The following is a 19,126-nucleotide window of genomic DNA, read 5'->3' on the forward strand; positions in this document are numbered from 1 at the left end:
ACCTTCCATGTAATTTTTTCAATATTAATTTTCAGAATAGAAAAATAAATAAAAGGAAATTAAAAAGGAAAGAAGTACAAAAATAAAAAGGTTTACCTGTTTTGGACTCCTTCGAGAATTGAGGTTGCATTTTTTTTATATTTATTTTCAACTTTTGTTTGCTTCTCTTTATTATTATTATTATTATTATTATTATTATTATTATTATTATTATTATTATTATTATTATTATTATTATTATTATTATTATTATTATTTATTTATTTATTCATTTTGTCATCTATATTATATTAAAAGCACGAAAGCCCTTAGCGAAATGTCGTTCGCCTTTTGTACCCTTAAAAATTTAATTTTACACTAGACAAAATAGTAATTTAATTATTTTTTTTAATATTTAGGAATAGTTTTAATTCATTCCCTAATATTTAGGACTCCAAAATCAATTAAAGATTGTGTACCAAATCCTTCCTTATTTGAGCTATATAATATAACATATATGTAAAAAAAAAAAAAATAGCTTCGGAAAAACACAATATTTTTTACGCTTCGTCTGCATGTAAAAACCTTTGATGGAACACTTCCAATTCCTAAAGTTATATTAGGAAAAGTATGAGCACTTTGGAATCCTTTTAGCAATAGGAGTCTTTTTTTAAACATTAACCAATTAAATTTTCTATAAATATTTTAAGCAAAAGTTTCGTTAAGTATTCATATATATTTTAGGTTATACAATCAGACATCTCTTTAACATCATCCTTATATAATAGTCATTCATTATAAAAGCTGAGTTATTCTCGGAACCGAATATTATATTATGTTATAATATATGTCCTCTATAACGGTACTTCACTATAGCAGCCAAAAAATTTCGGAACAAATGAGGCTGTTATAGAGAGGTTTGATTGTAATCCACTACTTTCAATCCTTTTACTTAGGAGTTTTTTTTAATATACGTTTGGCTAAAAGAAAGGGAGGACGAGGGTGTGAATTGGAAAAAGAAAAAAACCATGTACCAAATTATTTCTCTTAGATAAAATATATATAATTTATTTCTATTATATTGCACGGCCAGAAAATAGTAAATGTCGTTCATCTTTTACCCTTAAAAAATAACTTTTACACTGGACAAATTTGCAACTTTGGTTAGTTTCCTAATGTTTTGGATTTTGAAATCAACTAAAAATTTTGATATTAAATCTTTCCCTATTAAAATAGGTAGGAAGTACTAATATTTAGGAATTTAAAATCAATAAATATTTTACCTTATGTAAATTATACTAATAGACAATACATCCTTTGTGCAATACGTATAAAATCAAGATGAGAACGATGGCAACTTCAATTAATTACTAATTAAAAATTAAAAAATGGAGACATAAAATCACATACATTGAATTAAAATTATTTAATACAGTAACTTCTAAGTAAAATTATTTCAATGTAGAATAATTAATTATGTATTTTAAGTATTCTTATTTAATCATATAAAGTAATTAATTCATGTTCAATTAAGCACCCAAAATAATTATTAAATATCATATTTAAGAATAAAAAATTATACAAGCCTAAATTCATCTATATCTATACTATAAAGTCCCTGTCGAAATATCGTTCGCCTTTTTTATCCTTTAAAAATTAATTTCACACCAGACAAAATAGTCATTTAATTATTTTTCGAATATTTAGGACTTCAAAATCAACTAAAATTTTATTTAAGAAAATCCTAATATTTAGGTCTTCAAATTCAATTAAAATTTACTTTATTATTTTTTTCCTTATTTGACCAGTTTTTATAAATATCCTTTTGGAGTTTAGTACGTAACCATTAAAGTTTTTTTAAATTCTTAGCCTCTAAGGTATATAATAGTATTTGTTTTTCTCCAAATTGCCAATAATTGATTGCCTAAAATATGGAACATCCATCAGCAATGTATGTTCGCTTTTTCCTATTAAATTCTTAAGAGTTTTGATTTAATCTTAACTTTAAATTTCTGGAAGTCTGAACTAATATGGTGTTAATTTAGAAATAAATTAAGTTACCACCATACTATATGAATGTGCAACTATAGTTAATATTTTAAACATAAGTTAAACTAATGTATTTGGAACTCTTAAAATAACTATAAATTTGTCATCCCCCACCCCCTCAGCCTCTGATAATTTTGAAAAATTGACCTCAACATTGTGAACTCTTGAAATTTTAAAATTGTTATTAGCAGAGTGCATCCGGAGTGAGTTTAGGATGGTATTGACTATTATTTGGTATTGGATGAACATGCAAAGAAGTAAATTTAGACTTAAATCAATAAGAATTCAGGCAACTTTTTTTTTACACAAGAAGAGGTTCATTTGGCTATAATTTTGATTAACTTTGAATGAAGAACTATTTTTTTGTATAATGACACTATGAACGTAAAGTTTACAAAGAGATGTTGGATGAGATATAATAACCTAGCATATTTTTATCTAATATAATAAAATATTTATAGCTATAAATACTATAGAATTAATTACTCTAACTTCACTCGGAAAATGTTGAATTCAGCTATATATTATATCAATGTAGTAATATTTTTTTCGTTATTTAAACATATATTGCGTTTAGTTTTACCTCCATTGCTATTTTTTAATAATTTGTATATGTTTTATATTGATTAACGTGATGCACACGTGCAACACACGTACACTAAAATTAGTTTTTTTAAAAGAACTTAATCTAAGTGGAAAGTTAAAGGAAAGAAAATCAAGATTAAGAGTTTTATATATGCATATACTTTTGGAATAATGGAAAATGTTTGGGGTGTGTTTGGTATAATGGAAAATGTTTTCCAAGAAAGTATTTTCTTGGAAAACAAGTAGTAATCTTATTCATTTTTCGGTGTTTGGTACACAAATTAAGGAAAATGACTTCTCAAGAGTATGCATAAATAATTTAGATATAATAAACATGAAGCCATAAACTTTCAAACCAATCATAAACTTTTGAACCGCTAAATTTTCAAAATCGCGAAATTTCGAACCGGTAAACTTTATAATTTCTAAACCCGTAAACTTCCAAACACATAAATCTCCGAACTCATAATTTTGGAACTTGTAAAATTTTGAGCCTTTAAACCTATAAATAAGAAAATTAAAACTGAAAAATATATTTAAATTTTTTTTGGGGTGGGGGGGCACTAAAACGAAAAAAATAGAAATTTAAATTACAAAAAAAAGTAATTTTTTTTTGTGCGGGGTAAAAAAAAATTTTGTGCACTCGGGGGGTTGCAGAAAAATGAAAAAACAAAAATTTGAAATTGCAAAAAAAAATTAAGGTAAAAAAAAAATATTTTTTTGTGTGGGGGGTGGGGATGGAGGGGTAGTTGGGTGGGTGGTAACGGAAAAACTGAAATTTGAAAAAAAAAACCTTTTTTTGGAAAGGGGGTGGGGTGGGTTGGTGAGGGTGGGGAAGGTTGAAAAGCAGCTTTAAAAAATAGAAAATGAATTGATAAGGAAAATATTTTCCAAAACATTTAAGCCAACCAAACGAGAAAGTTGAAAAATATTTTCCTTTATACTAAACACACCCTTGATCTATGTAAAACTCCTACTAATATTTAGGAATTTAATTGACCTAACCGAGAATTTTATATCGTTAATAATTCTAATATGGCATCCAAATCAGTCTAGAACTCTTTTACCTCTAATAAGTAGAAGTACTTCTAATAAACACATATATTTTTTCTCTCTTCTCCGATCTCTCTTTGCTCCTTTTATGTATTATGTATCCTTTTCTTTCTAATAGCCTTTTTATGAGAGATAAACTTTTAGTGTTGGTCCCATTATATAGTTTTTGATTTCAGTTGTTGGAATATAATTCAAAATCCATAAATAATTAATGGTGACATTGAGTTTTACTTTGTAGAAGAGAATTAGATTCTCGTTTTAGTAAAAATGGTTAGTAATTAATGATGCTTTTATTTTTACTCCATAGTAGAGATGCATGCAAATTTATTTTTGAATTTTTGGATCAAATTGTAATGCAATCATATGTTGATTTCATAAATATTTGGAATATTGTCGATTATTTAAATAGAAATAGAGTTCTTATTTCATATTGGTTGTCAAGACCCTTTATTGGATTTGAATTATTTGTTTAATAATTAGAAGTTAATTCTTTTATTTTTAAAGAAATTTAACCGTAGACCAAGTTAAAGGAGTTTGAGAAGCACTTTGCATTAGACCATTAGGGCATGTTATAGCTTTATCAAATATCGATTTTGAAGATTCATGGAGCCAAGAGTAATTCCTAATGTCGTAACGCGGTATGAAATTTTTTATTGTAACTTAAACAGGTAATATTTTTTGCTTTAGTCTTAATTGATAAATTGTTTTTTTTTTTAAAAAAAATTAGTTTTAGGAGGCTCAACAAGTTTGAGAATAATTAAAATATCATGTTTTGTATTTGAACAATTTATAAAAATAGTAGTTGATAAAAAATCACTTTAAATTTTTTTCCTATGGCGCCTGACATAGTTTTCAAGATTTGAATCAGGGTAAAAGCATGTTGTATTTTGATATTATTTGTTATAGGCATTTTTTGTGCTTGATTTTTTGGTTGTCATTATGTTTATTATTTGATGGTGTGTGTGTGCGCGTATATATATATAGTTAATCAATTTTATAAGAAATTTGCAACAATTACAAAAGGATAAAGTCTACAATATAGGAGAAAAATTTGATTGAACCAAAGATGTCAAATTCAACGCATATTTTATTTTTAACGTTGTTATTATACATCTATTGTATTATGTGCTGGAGCATTTAAAAAGTTAATCGACTCGATTAAAAAGTATATTTAATACTGGTTAAAGTTGTATTTAGCATTAAAAACTCAAATCATCTTAGGATTTGTTAATTAAAAAATATAGGATTTGTAAATCAGTAGAGTTCTTATTCTAAATAATAGGCTATCAAGTATTTCCAAACCAACTGCTATTAGTTGCAACGTTGTCTATTGCGTTAATATAATAAATCAATATTGTATCTTCCTTAAAGTACATTGCTGTTTTACATAATTTCTTTTTCTTGTCCACAAATTTAATTGATTGGCACGGTATACACGTGCAATGCACGTACTCTACGACTAGTCATAACTAAAATTGCTTATATGTTATCCTTGTAGACTATATATAAAAACTAAAATACATTTTTATTTCATATTTGAACTACTTTCCTAAAAAAGATCGAGAAATGATTGGAGAATCTATAACACCGATAATTATGCAAATACAAGATGCGAAAATGAAATATCAATAGATTTTTACCTTTCATAAATAAAATTCTTAGTTGATAAAATTATATTACAGTTAAACATATAAAACTTTCAATCAACTAATATTTAGAATTTAAATCAACAAGGAAATAAAATATTTCCTCAAGTATTGAAACTAAACATTTTATTCTTTGATTAATTAATAAGAGAAAAATCCAAATCAATCTTTTCTAAAATTCATAATTTTTTAAGCTTACAAAACTCTTAGGATATATAATTTGTTTCCGTAAGAAAAGCATTACCGTGAAAGAAACAAAAAAAATAGAGTTAAATTGATTATAATATAACTTTAAGAGTAAAATTGGTAAGATATACAAATTTGAAGTAATAAAATACTAGAAGATAGAATGTATCTTACGGCTTGTTTGGATGGTTGTTACGTATCGTTTCGTAATGTATCGTATCATATTGTATTGTATTGTACTGTATCGTTTGATGAATATAATGTTTGGATAATTGTATCGTTTGCCGTTATTTCATGATATCACGCACCATTAATATGAAGAATAAACTTGCAATATTATAAAGAAAAATTATGATACGGAGTAAAATTATTATATAAAAAGGTAGGGTAAATGATAAAATAAAATTATTAATAATAATGAAGGGCGAGATGAGAGAAAGAGATAAGGTAACGACGCGACCACACCAAATTGGTCATTACATAAAGTGGATATCTCGTCGTTACGTAACAACGAATTTAACGATACAATACAATAAAATTTAATTTAAGTAACAATCAAAACAAACATCGTATTTAAAGTAACAATCGATACAATATAATAAGTAACAACCATCCAAACAAGCTGTTAGTGAGGAGACAATATTTTTTTATTTTTTTATTTTTTTATTTTTTTGCATTTATAGCAATAAATGACAACTCTCTACATTATTTTTAGACTCATTATTATCACTTGCCAATATTTTTTTACGAGCTACATGATCAATGTTTTCGTTTTCATATCTCTAGAAGAGACACAATTTTACTTCTTTTTTTTTAAAATTTTTCGTACGAAATTCCTACATAAGTTCTCAAAGTTCACTATAAGCCATTGATGACTTTTTTAATTGAACTAGCTAAATAGGATCAACATTCATCATTTTCGGGAACTTACACTTTTTTCTTATTTTTTATTTTATAACTCACACACATTATTTATATAATTTTTAAAATTTATGAACTCATTAATATGGGGTACACGCGCAAAGCGCGTACCCTAAAACTAGTATATATTAATAATGAAAAGAATGTTAAGAATATCATTGTATTCCAATTATGTAGTAGATATCTTTCATGCTTTAATTTTCAGGTTACTAATCTGAGTTTTTATGAATAATTAATTGTTATAATTTAAATGATAGGATAATGTATAAAACTTAAGCTCTTTTGAATAAATTCTCTATAGTCACTCTCTAGTCATTTCACGACTAACTAGCTAATTTACAAACCGCAATAGGTCACTAAAAGCATATGAATTCTATTGTTTCTAATTTATTTTGATTTTGAAATAAACTGAAAATATGAGATCTGATCATTATTATACGAATAAATGTCAGTTCGGTGCACTAAGTTCTTGTTATGTATGCGTGAGACTTCAGGAAGGGCAGCACATTGGGTCATATGTAAGCAGTCGTACCTTACATCTTTACTAGATGTTATTTTCGTGGTTTAAAATCTCCTAATCACATGACGATAATTTTTACCCACTACTAAAAGATCAGATTTTAGAGATGGACAAAATTTTGTAGCTAAATAAAAAAATCCATCATTAATCTCACTTAGCGACGATTAACAACGGATTATCAAGAAATTCTGCTAGCTACGAGCAATTTAGCGACGAAGTTCATAGCTAATTCCCGTTTTTTGTAGTGATCATTTTGACAAGACTATATACCCTCCCATTATAAAAATAATATTCTTTAAAGAATATGTTGAAATATTGTTCTTTTAGTTTAATTATTAATACAGTAATGAAAATATAGTAAGATCACATGTGAAGCATCTAGAGTGTCCACAACTTTTTAGACTTCAAACTATAAACTAACCTATTTATTTCATCTCCCACTACGCCCAATTTCCTCCATTCTTTCGTACAACATCAATAAAGACAATTGTCACAAACAAAGCATAAAAACCAAACTTTCCCATCACTTTATTTGTCTATCTTTTTTCCTACTACTCCCAAATTCCTTCAAAATTTGTTCCAATGGGTTCAAAATTTGTTACTTTTGAACTTCCTTTCCTCCTCTTCTTCTTCTTCTTGATCTTATTAGGGTTTTCAAGAGCAGATATTGACAAAGATAAAAAAGAATGTGCTAACCAACTCGTCGGTCTCGCCACGTGTCTTCCTTATGTTAGCGGAGGCGCCAAAGCTCCCACACCGGATTGTTGCACCGGTTTAAAAGAAGTTTTGGACAAGAGCAAGAAATGCCTTTGTGTTTTGGTGAAAGATAGAGATGATCCTAGCCTTGGTCTTAAGATCAATGCTACTCTTGCACTAAGTCTCCCTACTCTATGCCATGCTCCTGTTAATGCAGCTAATGTATCCATGTGCCCGGGTAAGTACATCACACTCATACTCATACGTATATAGTCACACCTCTCTATAACAGTTAGCATCGCTATATAATAACTATTTCCTCTCTTCTAGTTTAGGTGAACCTATTTCCTTTTTGATCCGTTCCAAAAAGAATGACCCCTTTTTAAATTTGGACACAATTTAGCTTAAACTTCTTATTCTACCTTTAATGAGAAACTTTTATAACCACACAAATACTCTGGATCCCTTTTTGACTTGTTTAGGACCACAAATTCCAAAAGTGTTCATTTTTCTTAAACTTCATACTTAGTTAACAGGTTTACATAAATTGGAACGGAGGGAGTATTCATTATAAGAGCCAAGATTCTTTTGGAACCAATTTTCATGCAATGTTATAATATATATTCTTCCTAACAGCACTTCGTTATAACAACTAAAAAAATCTGGAACAAATGAGGTTGTTATAGAGAGGTTTGACTGTATCGTTAATTTTATGTTGTCGGTATATATAAATTAAATTACTTTTTGGTGTCATTCAAGGTTATATATTTGAAATAAAAATGTATACTTAGATGTATTATAACATTTGGAGTTGTGATTTATGCCAGAGCTGTTGCACTTGCCACCAAATTCACCAGATGCTAAGGTTTTTGAAGATTTTGCTAAGAGCGCAAAAGCAAGTTCTAGTGCTCCATCTGCACCAGGTAAACATGAAAAGTTACAAAATCATTAATCTAATAGATTTGATTAAATCTAATGCTAGCCTTTTTGTCTTTTTATTTTATACGTCACTCTTTTCTTTTTAAAGTTATTTAAAAAAAGGATACTTTTTTATATTTAAAAATTCTTAATTTTAAACTTCATATTTTATCCTTAATATCATGTTTTCATAGTTATAGAAATGTTATGACATGTTAAGACTATAAGTTTTATCAATACTTTTGGTATGTGTTAAAAATCTTTCTTTCTTTCTTAAACTCAACGGCGAACTTACACGGAGCCTTGTGGGTGCTCAAGCACCCATCGGCTTTCACCAAATTTAGTAGATTTACACAGACAATTATAAAAAAATTAGATAAATATTGAGCGAACACCTACTACTAAATTTATTTTTCCTCTTCTTTCGGAACTCTTTTCGGCAAACATCCACTACTTTAAAATCTTGGGTTTGCCGCTGCTACTATCATATAAATTGAAACTAATTGAGTAATATTTTTTCATTTATGACCTTTCCTTTTACAGTTAGTGGAAGCTCTAATGGAAAAGCAGCAACTACAGCTAATGAGAAAAATGATGGAGGAGATAGAAGAAAATGGATGGGAATTGTTGAGATGACTATGGGATTTTTAGTTATTATGGTGCTTTAATATCTCACCTAATAATTGAATACATAGTTATTATTGTATTTTTGTACCTTATTGTTTTTTATGTTTTCTTTTTATGTTCCTTTTTTGTGGTGTTGGCTTACATTAGTGTGCCTTTGTTTTCTTTTGTAGCTCCTGATTTGTCTCTTTAATTCTTTGGATTCTGTTATTCCTTTGAGCTGTCAAAAACAGAATTAATATTTGCTATGTATGAAACTTACAAGTTTTTTGTCTTTGGAATCTCTCACACCACCACCCCACTTTTAAAAAATGGATGATAAATTACTTTGGGTCCTCTTATTTACTTATTTGTATTTGTAACAACCCAGCCCAATAGTGATATTATTCGTTTTGGGTCTAGGTCTGCATAGCTTTAAAATACGTCACTAGTCTAAGATATGTTTATTGATATATTCAGTATCTTTCCCGTATTTTGTCGATGTGGGATTCGCCTAAGGTGACACATACATCCCCTTGGGACTCAGCGTCCTCGCTGAAGTTTGCCCAACCATCATTCAATGTTGCACGCGGAGTGACTCTGATACTATATGTAACAGTTCAGTCCACTAGTGATATTGTCTGTTTTGGGTATAGGTCCGTACAACTTTAAAATGCACTACTAGAGTCTAAGACTTGTTTACTTATATGCCAAACATCTCTCTCATATTTTATCGATGAAAGATTCGCCCAAAGTATCACAGTGTCCTTTGAAATATGTTACTAGCACTTGTTTCTATTTATTATTTTTGGTTTATTAAATTAAAATTAGAATCACATAAAGCACTCACTGAGTGTCCTTTGAAAAGGACAAACTCTTTCTCGATCTATACATTTAGATATCTTGTATATGAATTATATACATTTTACTCTTTTTTTTTTTGCCCATTTCTTTTGCAAGAACCTTAAATAATGGTAAAAGAATTCCATTTAAATCACGGAGAACTAGCAAGTTAATTATAAAATTATGAAACATTGAGCTATAAAGAATGAACAAAGAATCAATATTAATCTATCTATTAAGCTTCATGTTAAGTTAATCTATGGGTTAAACAAACAACTACAAAAAACTCAGTCTAATTTCACAAGTGAGATCTGGGGAGGATAATATGTACGTAGACCTTACTCATCCCTTCAAGAAGATATAAAAGCCGTTTTCGAAAGACCATCGGCTTAGAAAAGATAAGTTAATCTATGGTTAAGCATGGAAATTTAAATCACTACTTTTAAAGTAATATTTTTGTTTATGTGTGTGTCTAAAAGAGCCAACCGAGAAAACAAAGCAAATACGAATGCCAGTATATTATAACGTGAATTGTTTTTTCAAATAAGTATCTCTACAATAGAAAAGAAAAGGATAGTTCAAAATGTGTAGAAAAGCATTGACTAATATTTTTTTTATAAAGGATAGACTAATATAATGATGGAAAAAGAAAACTTTTCAAAGACTAATTAGAAAAAATAACACTGTATAGCCGCCGTAAAAATAATAGTCGAAAAATATATAAATTTTTTATATTTTTTCAATATATATACATTTTGTATGTTATATACAAAAATAATATATATTTTATATATATTTTTAGGCTAATAAATGTAAATAATTTCTGGCGCGGATTAAAAGTGATAATACCCCGACTAATTATCTAATAAAATTGTGAATTGTAAAAAAAAAAAAAAAATGGCAACGACAAATCAGCGCAACATGGACTAAACCAAAAAGGGAAACTTACACAAATGTCCCAAATAAACCTCAACTTACCAACCTCTAGCCATTAGTCATAGACTTACTAAACTAGCCAACAAAAATTGAAAAACCAAATAAAAGGGTTCTTTCTCTCAAAGAATCACATGCAAAAATCACCTTCCATATTTTTAAGCATGATTAGCAACACTAAATACAAGACGGAAAGAAAATTTCACGGATGAGGTAGCAAATAAGGTGATGAAATACAAAAATATATACAATATTCCAAAAATCTAAACAAAAAAAATAACCTTTTCAATGGGTATAGTTGAAATTCATTGAAAATATACAGATAAGTCAATATACAAAATTTGAGAAAGATTGGAGGTGATTTGGACTGGTTAATTATCAAAATTCGTAATTAAATCGAGTTCAAAAAAGTCTTCTGCGACGCATGTATCACGCATGTATCTCACACACAGGTATACATGGATATACATATGATACATAATTTGATACAAATATGATACATATGTGATACACAAATGATACACAGTATGATACACCTATCATTTTTTTCATGTTCAGTTTTTACTTCGAATTTTCAATTCAAACCACCTCAAAACTTCACCAAATCATCCCAAAAATTGAGATTCAAGCTCCTTAAGTTGTGCCCAATCTATTCCAATAGCACCCACTCAAAACACAGCAAAAATTTGATATTTTTTTACTACAAATAGCTAATTGGCTAATTTGGCTAATATTAGTAATATTTTATCAATTGGCCAATTTTTGTAATGAGCTACTTATAAATGGACATAGTTGGTAATTTCCCAACCAAAAATGGGCCAATTCTTCCTTCTATCGAACAAACAGCCCATGCCAGAGGGTGATTTACAAGAATGATTTTTATAAGGTTGATTTGAATTTTTGGCTCCGTTTAATAGTGTTTTTAAAAAATGGTCTTTATTGGTTATCTGGTATAAGTTCAAATTGTAATGTATGCATACATTAATTTTGCCTATGAATATACACTAAACCTGCTCAATTAGCTACTAACCTTGCCTGATAGACAAAAATTACATGTGATACTCAAGCAAGTTGTGCGCATCCCACCTAATTATACGATACATTTATTGGCTACTGCATAATTTTCCTCACCAAATTTTAGACATATATTTGTAATCCGAGCCTTAGATTTCCAAGATTGACAGAGGATAGAGGTTATAGCGACTGTGGGTTTCCTCTCTTACAAAAATAATAATATATATATATATATATATATATATATATATATATATATATATATATTACAACTCTTCTGCCGTACCCATTTGCTAGTCCATCTCCATTTTCCTAACCACATGATATGGCAAGAGTAGGTGAGGAAAATGACAAGGACCAGAACACATTTTGTATAGATTAATTATAATTATAAAAAAAAATATTCACGTTAAACAAAAACGGAACAAGTTTTTGTTTATTTATTTGCTTCCTCATTTGAGATAAAAAAATGGCTTAAATGTTATAGGAGCTCGATTTTTTGTTTTGTTTATTATAGGGAAATTACTCATAGTGAGCATAGTTCTTCGTCGTAACAAGGAAATAAGCATCTGATTTTAAAAGAGTAAATTTAATCGTGTCACACTAATACACATCATATATAGCAAAGGTTAACACTTTATTTATTTTAAATAAATACTATTTAAAAAAATTATATTCTATACATACCTTTTAAGGTTTATAGCAAAATATTTAATTTTGGTTACCTCCTAGCCCTAAGCCATTAAATACGCTATTCAGTTACACTATTTTCTTTCTCTCTCTACTTTAATACATCACATTCTCTTCAAGGTATATTTAGAGGTTGGCACAATATTGTGAATACATGGATGGAGGTAGAAGTCCAAATACGAATTCGGTCGAACTCGACAGTTTTTGTTCAATAGTGTTGTTTGCAATAAATTTGTGCAGAAAAAATAAAACTGTAACCACAAATAACTATAAAGATTAATAAAAATTTCGGGTTACAACTCTGTTTATCCCTTAATGCTTTCCTCCGATTTGTTATCCGTAATTCGAGGGCCTTAGTGGCGTATTTCTCGAACGTAGGATGATATGCATCTCCTTGATGTATTTGATGATCAAGAAGCATATAGCAGCACTCCATTTGGGTCTTGAATGTTGCTAGTAGTTTGAGCAAGACCGATTTGAAATGTCTTTGATCTCTTAAAGAATATTCCAAGAATTTTATGAAATTTCGAAGATCGTATATTTGATCTCATAACGTATATTCCGAGAGTTTATAGAACTGCTGAGATAGTTTTTGAAGGATATTTATAAGCATGAATTAGGGGTTGGATGGAGTAGCCATTAAGCAACCCTAATGGGCTCATCTAGTATATGTTCTAGTCCAAATTTTGTATGCACTAATTTGACAAATTTTCAATATCTACAAGTGTATTTCTATTATAAAAATCATTAAATATGTATATGTATTAAATTTAGAATCCAATAATTAATTAGTAGTTATAATCGTTGTTCTAAAATTCAGAACTTATAAAATTGAAATCATGGCTAAATATATCTTAATGTGATTTTACTTTGTACTTTGTTCAGTTAATAGAAATTATGTTAAAATCAATACACAAAATACTTTGTACTTCTTTTTGTTTTTTTGGTAACTAAATTTTTGTATTAATCACCTTTGAAACTGTACAAAATCATAGCTAATCAAACACAATTAGCTATCTAAACACAATCATAGAAGCTAATGATTTAGGAGCGCACACTCTATCCTATGCCACCAAAGCTTTCCTAGTGATTGTGTTACTCCCTGACCATACATAGCTTCTATAATAAGCATCTATAGTTTTCAGGACCTTTGCATGTATTAGAAACAGTTGTGCCCAGTAGGCCTGAATTCTAAAGAGCACAGATTTGACCAGCTAAGTTCTGCCTGCATAGGACAACTTTCTGGCAGTCCAAGAAGTTACTCTAGTTGTGATCTTTTGTATTAGTGGTTGCAATTGTAGTAATGTGAGCTTCTTTGTTGATAAAGGCACCCCCAAGTATTTAAAAAGTAAGGTTCCATACACACAACCTAAGTGGCTTAATATGTTGTCTTGAATCTCTATTTAACTTCACCAAAATACACACAACTCTTACCAAGATTAGCCTGAAATCTTGAAGCTTCAAAAAGCTGGCTAAAAGACTTGTGTAGAGCAGTAATAAAAGTTAAGTTCCCTTTGACAAAGAGGAACAGATCATCTGCAAAACTGAGGTGTGTAATTCCTAGTTTTGCACATCTTGGGTGAAACTAAAAGGATCTATCTTCTTTCAATTCATTGAGCTTTCTGCTTAGATATTCCGTAGCAATTGCAAACAGAAAAGGAGACATTGGGTCTCCTTGTCGAAGACCTCTTGCTGCATTGAAAGGTTCACTTGGCTCACCATTGATCATCATAGTATAATTTACTGTTTGGACATACTCCATTACCCAAGTAATAAACTGTTCTAGGAATCCAAGCTCTGCAAGCATCTGCCTCAGAAATGGCTATTCTACAGATTCATACGCTTTTTGCATGTCAATTTTTATCATGCATCTGGGTGATACATTCTTCCTTGTATAGGATTTGATAAGCTCGTGAGCAAGAATTATATTATCAGCTATTTTTCTTCCCGGGATAAACCCCTGGGTCTCACAAATGATGTCTGGTACCACACCTTGCAATCTGAAGTCTAATATTTTAGCAATCATTTTGTATAGGATAGTAAAATATGCAATGAGTCTATACTCCTTCACTGAATTTGGATTGTTAGTCTTTGGGATCAGAGTGATGGTTGTACAGTTTATTTTCTTATACAATTTTCCAGTTTTGAAGAAATCCTCTATAGCTTCTACTACTTCTGATTTCACTATTGACCATACTTTCTTGAAGAAGTATGCATTATATCCATCCACACCTTGTGATTTGTCATTTCCTATTGAGGATAAGCCTTCATAAATCTCATGTTCAGTCACCTCTGCACATAGTCTTATTCTTTGCTGATGTGAGATGGTTAGTCCTTTCCTCATAGTGATCTTGTTGACTGTTGGTAATGTATGAGCTGCATATCTCATCAAGCCTTTGTAAAAATTCACTATTTTCTCTTTGATTTTCTTTGGCTCAGATAGCCTTTTGTTGCTGAGTGATGTAAGTTCTGTTATCTGCTTTCTCTGAGTCCTCTCCTTGATCAGGGCTGAAAAATATTTAGTATTGGAGTCCCCTAGCTTGATCCAGTTAGCCTTGGACTTCTGCTACAAAGCACTTTCTTCAGCCATGGACCATTTCTCCAAGTTTTGTATTAACTCTTTTTTTTTTCCAATAGTTCAATATTACTCTTCATGTGTATTTGCTCTTGAGTGATCGCTAGCTCTTGCCTGGCCTTTTCTATTTTCTGATTAATGAACTTAAACTCTTCATTATTCAGCCTCTTTAGTACTGGTCTGAGACACTTCATCTTCACCCAAATGTTCTTCATCTTGATTGTGGTATATGACTGATGCCAGATCTCCTCTACTATCTTCAGAAATTCCTCATGATTGGCCCATACATTGAAAAATTTGAAAGGTACCCTGATATTACTGCTAGAAGAAGCTAATGTCAGTAGCATAGGGGCATGAGCTGATATGAAAGGTACATCATATTTCATTATCAGGTGCCCACATGCCATCATCCATTCATGATTTCCAAAAGCGCTATCCAATCTACTATAAATTCTGTCTGATCCTAGCTTTATTGGACCAGTTGTAGTAGTCTCCTCCCCATTGTATTTTTGTTAGGAGCCATTCATGTGCGCATTCAGAATAGTCTTTAATTTCAGTATATGTAATTGGATTACCAAATAGTCGATCATCCTGGAACATAATTGCATTAAAGTCTTCCACCACAAGCCAAGGCTTATTGATACCTACTGCTGCTCCTCGCAAGTTATCCCATAGCGATTTCCTGTGCTCAATAGTATTGAAACCATATACTATGGTGAGGCAACAATTCAGATCCCCTACTTTGCTTATGGCCTCACAATGGATAATTTGGGCTTCAGCTTTCAACAGATTAACTTTACACCACTGTGGATCCCAGGCCAACTACAATCTTCCATTTGCTGCAGTTTGGTAGTTAGTAATCATCTCCCAGTTAGGATTTATTTTTTTGTTAATCTTCATGGAATCGTGCTCCTTTATTCTTGTTTCTATAAGCCCTGCCAGTCTTATTTTTTTATTTTTAAAGTAATTCCTCAATTCCTTCTGTTTATACCTCTTATTCATTCCTCTAACATTCCAAAATATCCAATTCATTAGATAATTTTGGAACCTCTTCCTCTATCCAGGGGTAGGCCTTGGACTTTACTGCTTCCTTCATGTAGCACTTCAAACCCATTCTTGGTTGGAACAGAGCATAGGATAGGGAAGTTTTGTAGATTGAACTCCGGGCTTACTTCCAAAGCTTTCGCTCTGCTCTTTTCCGGTCTCTCTTCCACTCTATTAGCAGGAGGAGTACTTTTCTGTTCATTATACTGCTGGTCTTGTTGTTTGCCCTCACCAGAGGATTCTGCTTGATCACCACCTGTTGAAAGTGCTTTCGTAGGTCCTTTGCACCTCCATTCTTGTGTGACAGCTTTAGTATTCCTCTTTATTTTGGGTTGAGGGATCTGTTGCAACTTCTGTTTATCCTTTTCATGGCAGATATAACCTATTAATTGACATATTCCACAGCACTCATGTTACATCTCGCGTTTTCGTACGTTAAAAGTTTCGTCTTTAGTTAATTGATGTAGACTGAGGGATGAGACCATCTTGATGTTAACGTATTTACGCTATTTATAACAAGCGATAAAGAAGTGTCATGAAGGATAAAGGGTACACGAATTAAAGAAAACGAGTTTCGTTGAAAGTGGCCAATTTGGGATAAAATATAGGTTAAGCAATAATACCCGATGATTATGAACTAGTACCATATAAGGTACTATATGACCACGATAGTATAATGTATAAAGTATATATAAAGTATATTAAAATAAGTAGAATTTTAAGTAATTTGAGATAATTTTTAAATTATACGGGTAATTGATTAATTACCGGGTAACAAGACATTCCCCTGTTAACTATTAAATTATGGGATAAGGCTAACACCCCCTCTCCCAAAACATGACAGCCCCCGCATATAACTTAAGATGACTCTTAAGTAATTTTTATAGGTGGCAACTCATTTAGCAAAGAAAGGGACACATCATTTCCATGCAATTCTTTCTCTCAGAATTGTGTTAGGAACTTTTACAATTCTTATCAATTTATTTACTATCAATTCTTACATTAGGAACTTTAACAATTGTATTAGATACATCATTTCTTATCAATTCTTACATTAGGAAGTTTATCAAGAGTAGAACGTTGCCATCTTATCAAAATTTCAAATTTATGATTTTCTAACACTTTATTAACAATGAGGCTTTTTAGAAGCCTAACAACGTAAAACTTTTACGGTTTTAAAGGAGTACGGTGCAATCTTCTCCAAGAATATTATACGGAGTTTTTTCTACTCTAGGTATGTTAAGGCCATTCCTTCTTTCTTTTGGCATGGTCTAAACTATACTAAAGAAACGAGCAAATGCACAGTTTCCACAAATTACTTTATTTATAGAAATACTAGGGGTGTCTATATTCTTGATTCCCCATGTGAATTATTATCATCTTCTGTTCATGGGTCTCAGAATAATACGCAGTTAAAAAAGTTTATCCGGAAGGAATATTGAAATTTTTACGTATTTTTCATGTATTTCACCCATTTATACATGTGTATCGACCCGTGACCATATGGCGTTATATACGCGTATATATGTAAATATATGTATATGAGATATGGAAAAAGATTACGGCATTATATATGCACCACCACCTGATTAGATGGTATATGTTGATGATGTTGCCCACAGTGGCCGAGACGATATGATAGGATGCCCTCAGTGGCTTGATGATATTATGCACACCCATACCTATGCATGTCACGACATTTATACGCATGTGCATGATATTATAAATGTTTCAAAATTTACAAAGTTATTCAAATTTAAAATGTGTTTCTTTATTCCATGTTTCATCTATATCTTTTACGTACTAATTTTCATGCCTTACATACTCAGTACATTTTTTCGTACTGACGCCCTATTTCACAGGGCTTGCATTTCATGCCCGCAGGTGCAGGTAGGCAAGCTGAGGGTCCCCCTTATTATGATCCTTGATCAGCGAGAGTTGGCGTGCTCCACTTGATTCGGAGCTGCTTTCGATTCTGGTACGATATGCTTATATATATACATATATGCATATATATACATATATACACACACACACATATGTATATATATATATATATATATATACACACACACATACACACACACACACACACACACACACACATATATATATATATATATATGCATATATGGGTATGACATGGCTCAGTTCCGTCTTTGTACATTTGTACTTCTATTAGAGGTCTGTAGACAGTATGTCTAGTTGGGCTGTATGTGGCCTTGTCGGCTTTCAATTTTGGATGTATAGTTGTCTATAGCAGTCTTGCTGGCTCGCCCACTGTATTCTGGATGTATACGTACATATGCCTTGTTGACAAGTTTTCTTCATGTATGTTATTTTCGTAATTCAACAGGTGTTATTCAGGTTCATATCTTAGACGCATGCTTAGGGGTGTTTGACAGGTAGGACTCAGTTACCCGTCGCAGCCTATCGGTTTGGGTCGTGACAACTCAGGCTTCCAATCATAGGTCACAACTTGTTGAAAGTGTCTGCCTTTTGGATCGACCACTGTAACTTCAGAAGGAAGTGGATCACTGATGTTTACTTCTACCAACATTCTTGCAAAGGATATCCTTATTTGTTTTGTGGTACCCTCATCTACAAACAAATGGGTTCGTAAAGCACTTGCTATCCTACTCAAGGATTTGCTACTCCAACAACTCATTGGAAGGTTGGGGAATTTGACCCATAGGGGAATCTCAGTGGGAAATTCGTTATTGAAATCCAACTCCGTTGTCCAAGGTTCTAAAATTATAGGTCGATTACTAATGGTGTATGGTCCAGCATAAAAAACAGTGTGCATATCAGTAATTGAGTGGAATCGAATCACATAATATCCCTCTTCATGCAAATAGACATCTGATGCTT

The 19,126-nt window shown here is 30.8% G+C and overlaps 1 protein-coding gene across 1 annotated transcript; it reads left to right on the top strand.

The window, feature by feature from the left end:
• Window positions 1–7,366: 7,366 nt before the first annotated feature.
• Window positions 7,367–9,451, top strand: LOC104218103 (non-specific lipid transfer protein GPI-anchored 14-like). Its single transcript, XM_009768505.2, has 3 exons — window positions 7,367–7,873; window positions 8,463–8,558; window positions 9,097–9,451. Exons 1-3 carry the CDS (start codon window positions 7,522–7,524, stop codon window positions 9,219–9,221), a joined length of 573 nt encoding a protein of 190 aa, XP_009766807.1. The 5' UTR covers window positions 7,367–7,521; the 3' UTR covers window positions 9,222–9,451.
• The last annotated feature ends 9,675 nt before the right edge of the window (window positions 9,452–19,126 follow it).

Source organism: Nicotiana sylvestris, chromosome 11 (genome assembly GCF_000393655.2).
Source record: "Nicotiana sylvestris chromosome 11, ASM39365v2, whole genome shotgun sequence".
In the NCBI taxonomy this organism is placed as follows: domain Eukaryota; kingdom Viridiplantae; phylum Streptophyta; class Magnoliopsida; order Solanales; family Solanaceae; genus Nicotiana; species Nicotiana sylvestris.

What these genes read in the sequence shown, in the direction of transcription:
- LOC104218103 (XM_009768505.2), top strand. Translation starts at nt 7,522, where the DNA reads ATGGGTTCAAAATTTGTTACTTTTGAACTTCCTTTCCTCCTCTTCTTC. An exon ending in TAATGTATCCATGTGCCCGG is followed by an intron (nt 7,874 to 8,462) that starts GTAAGTACATCA and finishes GATTTATGCCAG; the next exon opens with AGCTGTTGCACTTGCCACCA. An exon ending in TAGTGCTCCATCTGCACCAG is followed by an intron (nt 8,559 to 9,096) that starts GTAAACATGAAA and finishes TTCCTTTTACAG; the next exon opens with TTAGTGGAAGCTCTAATGGA.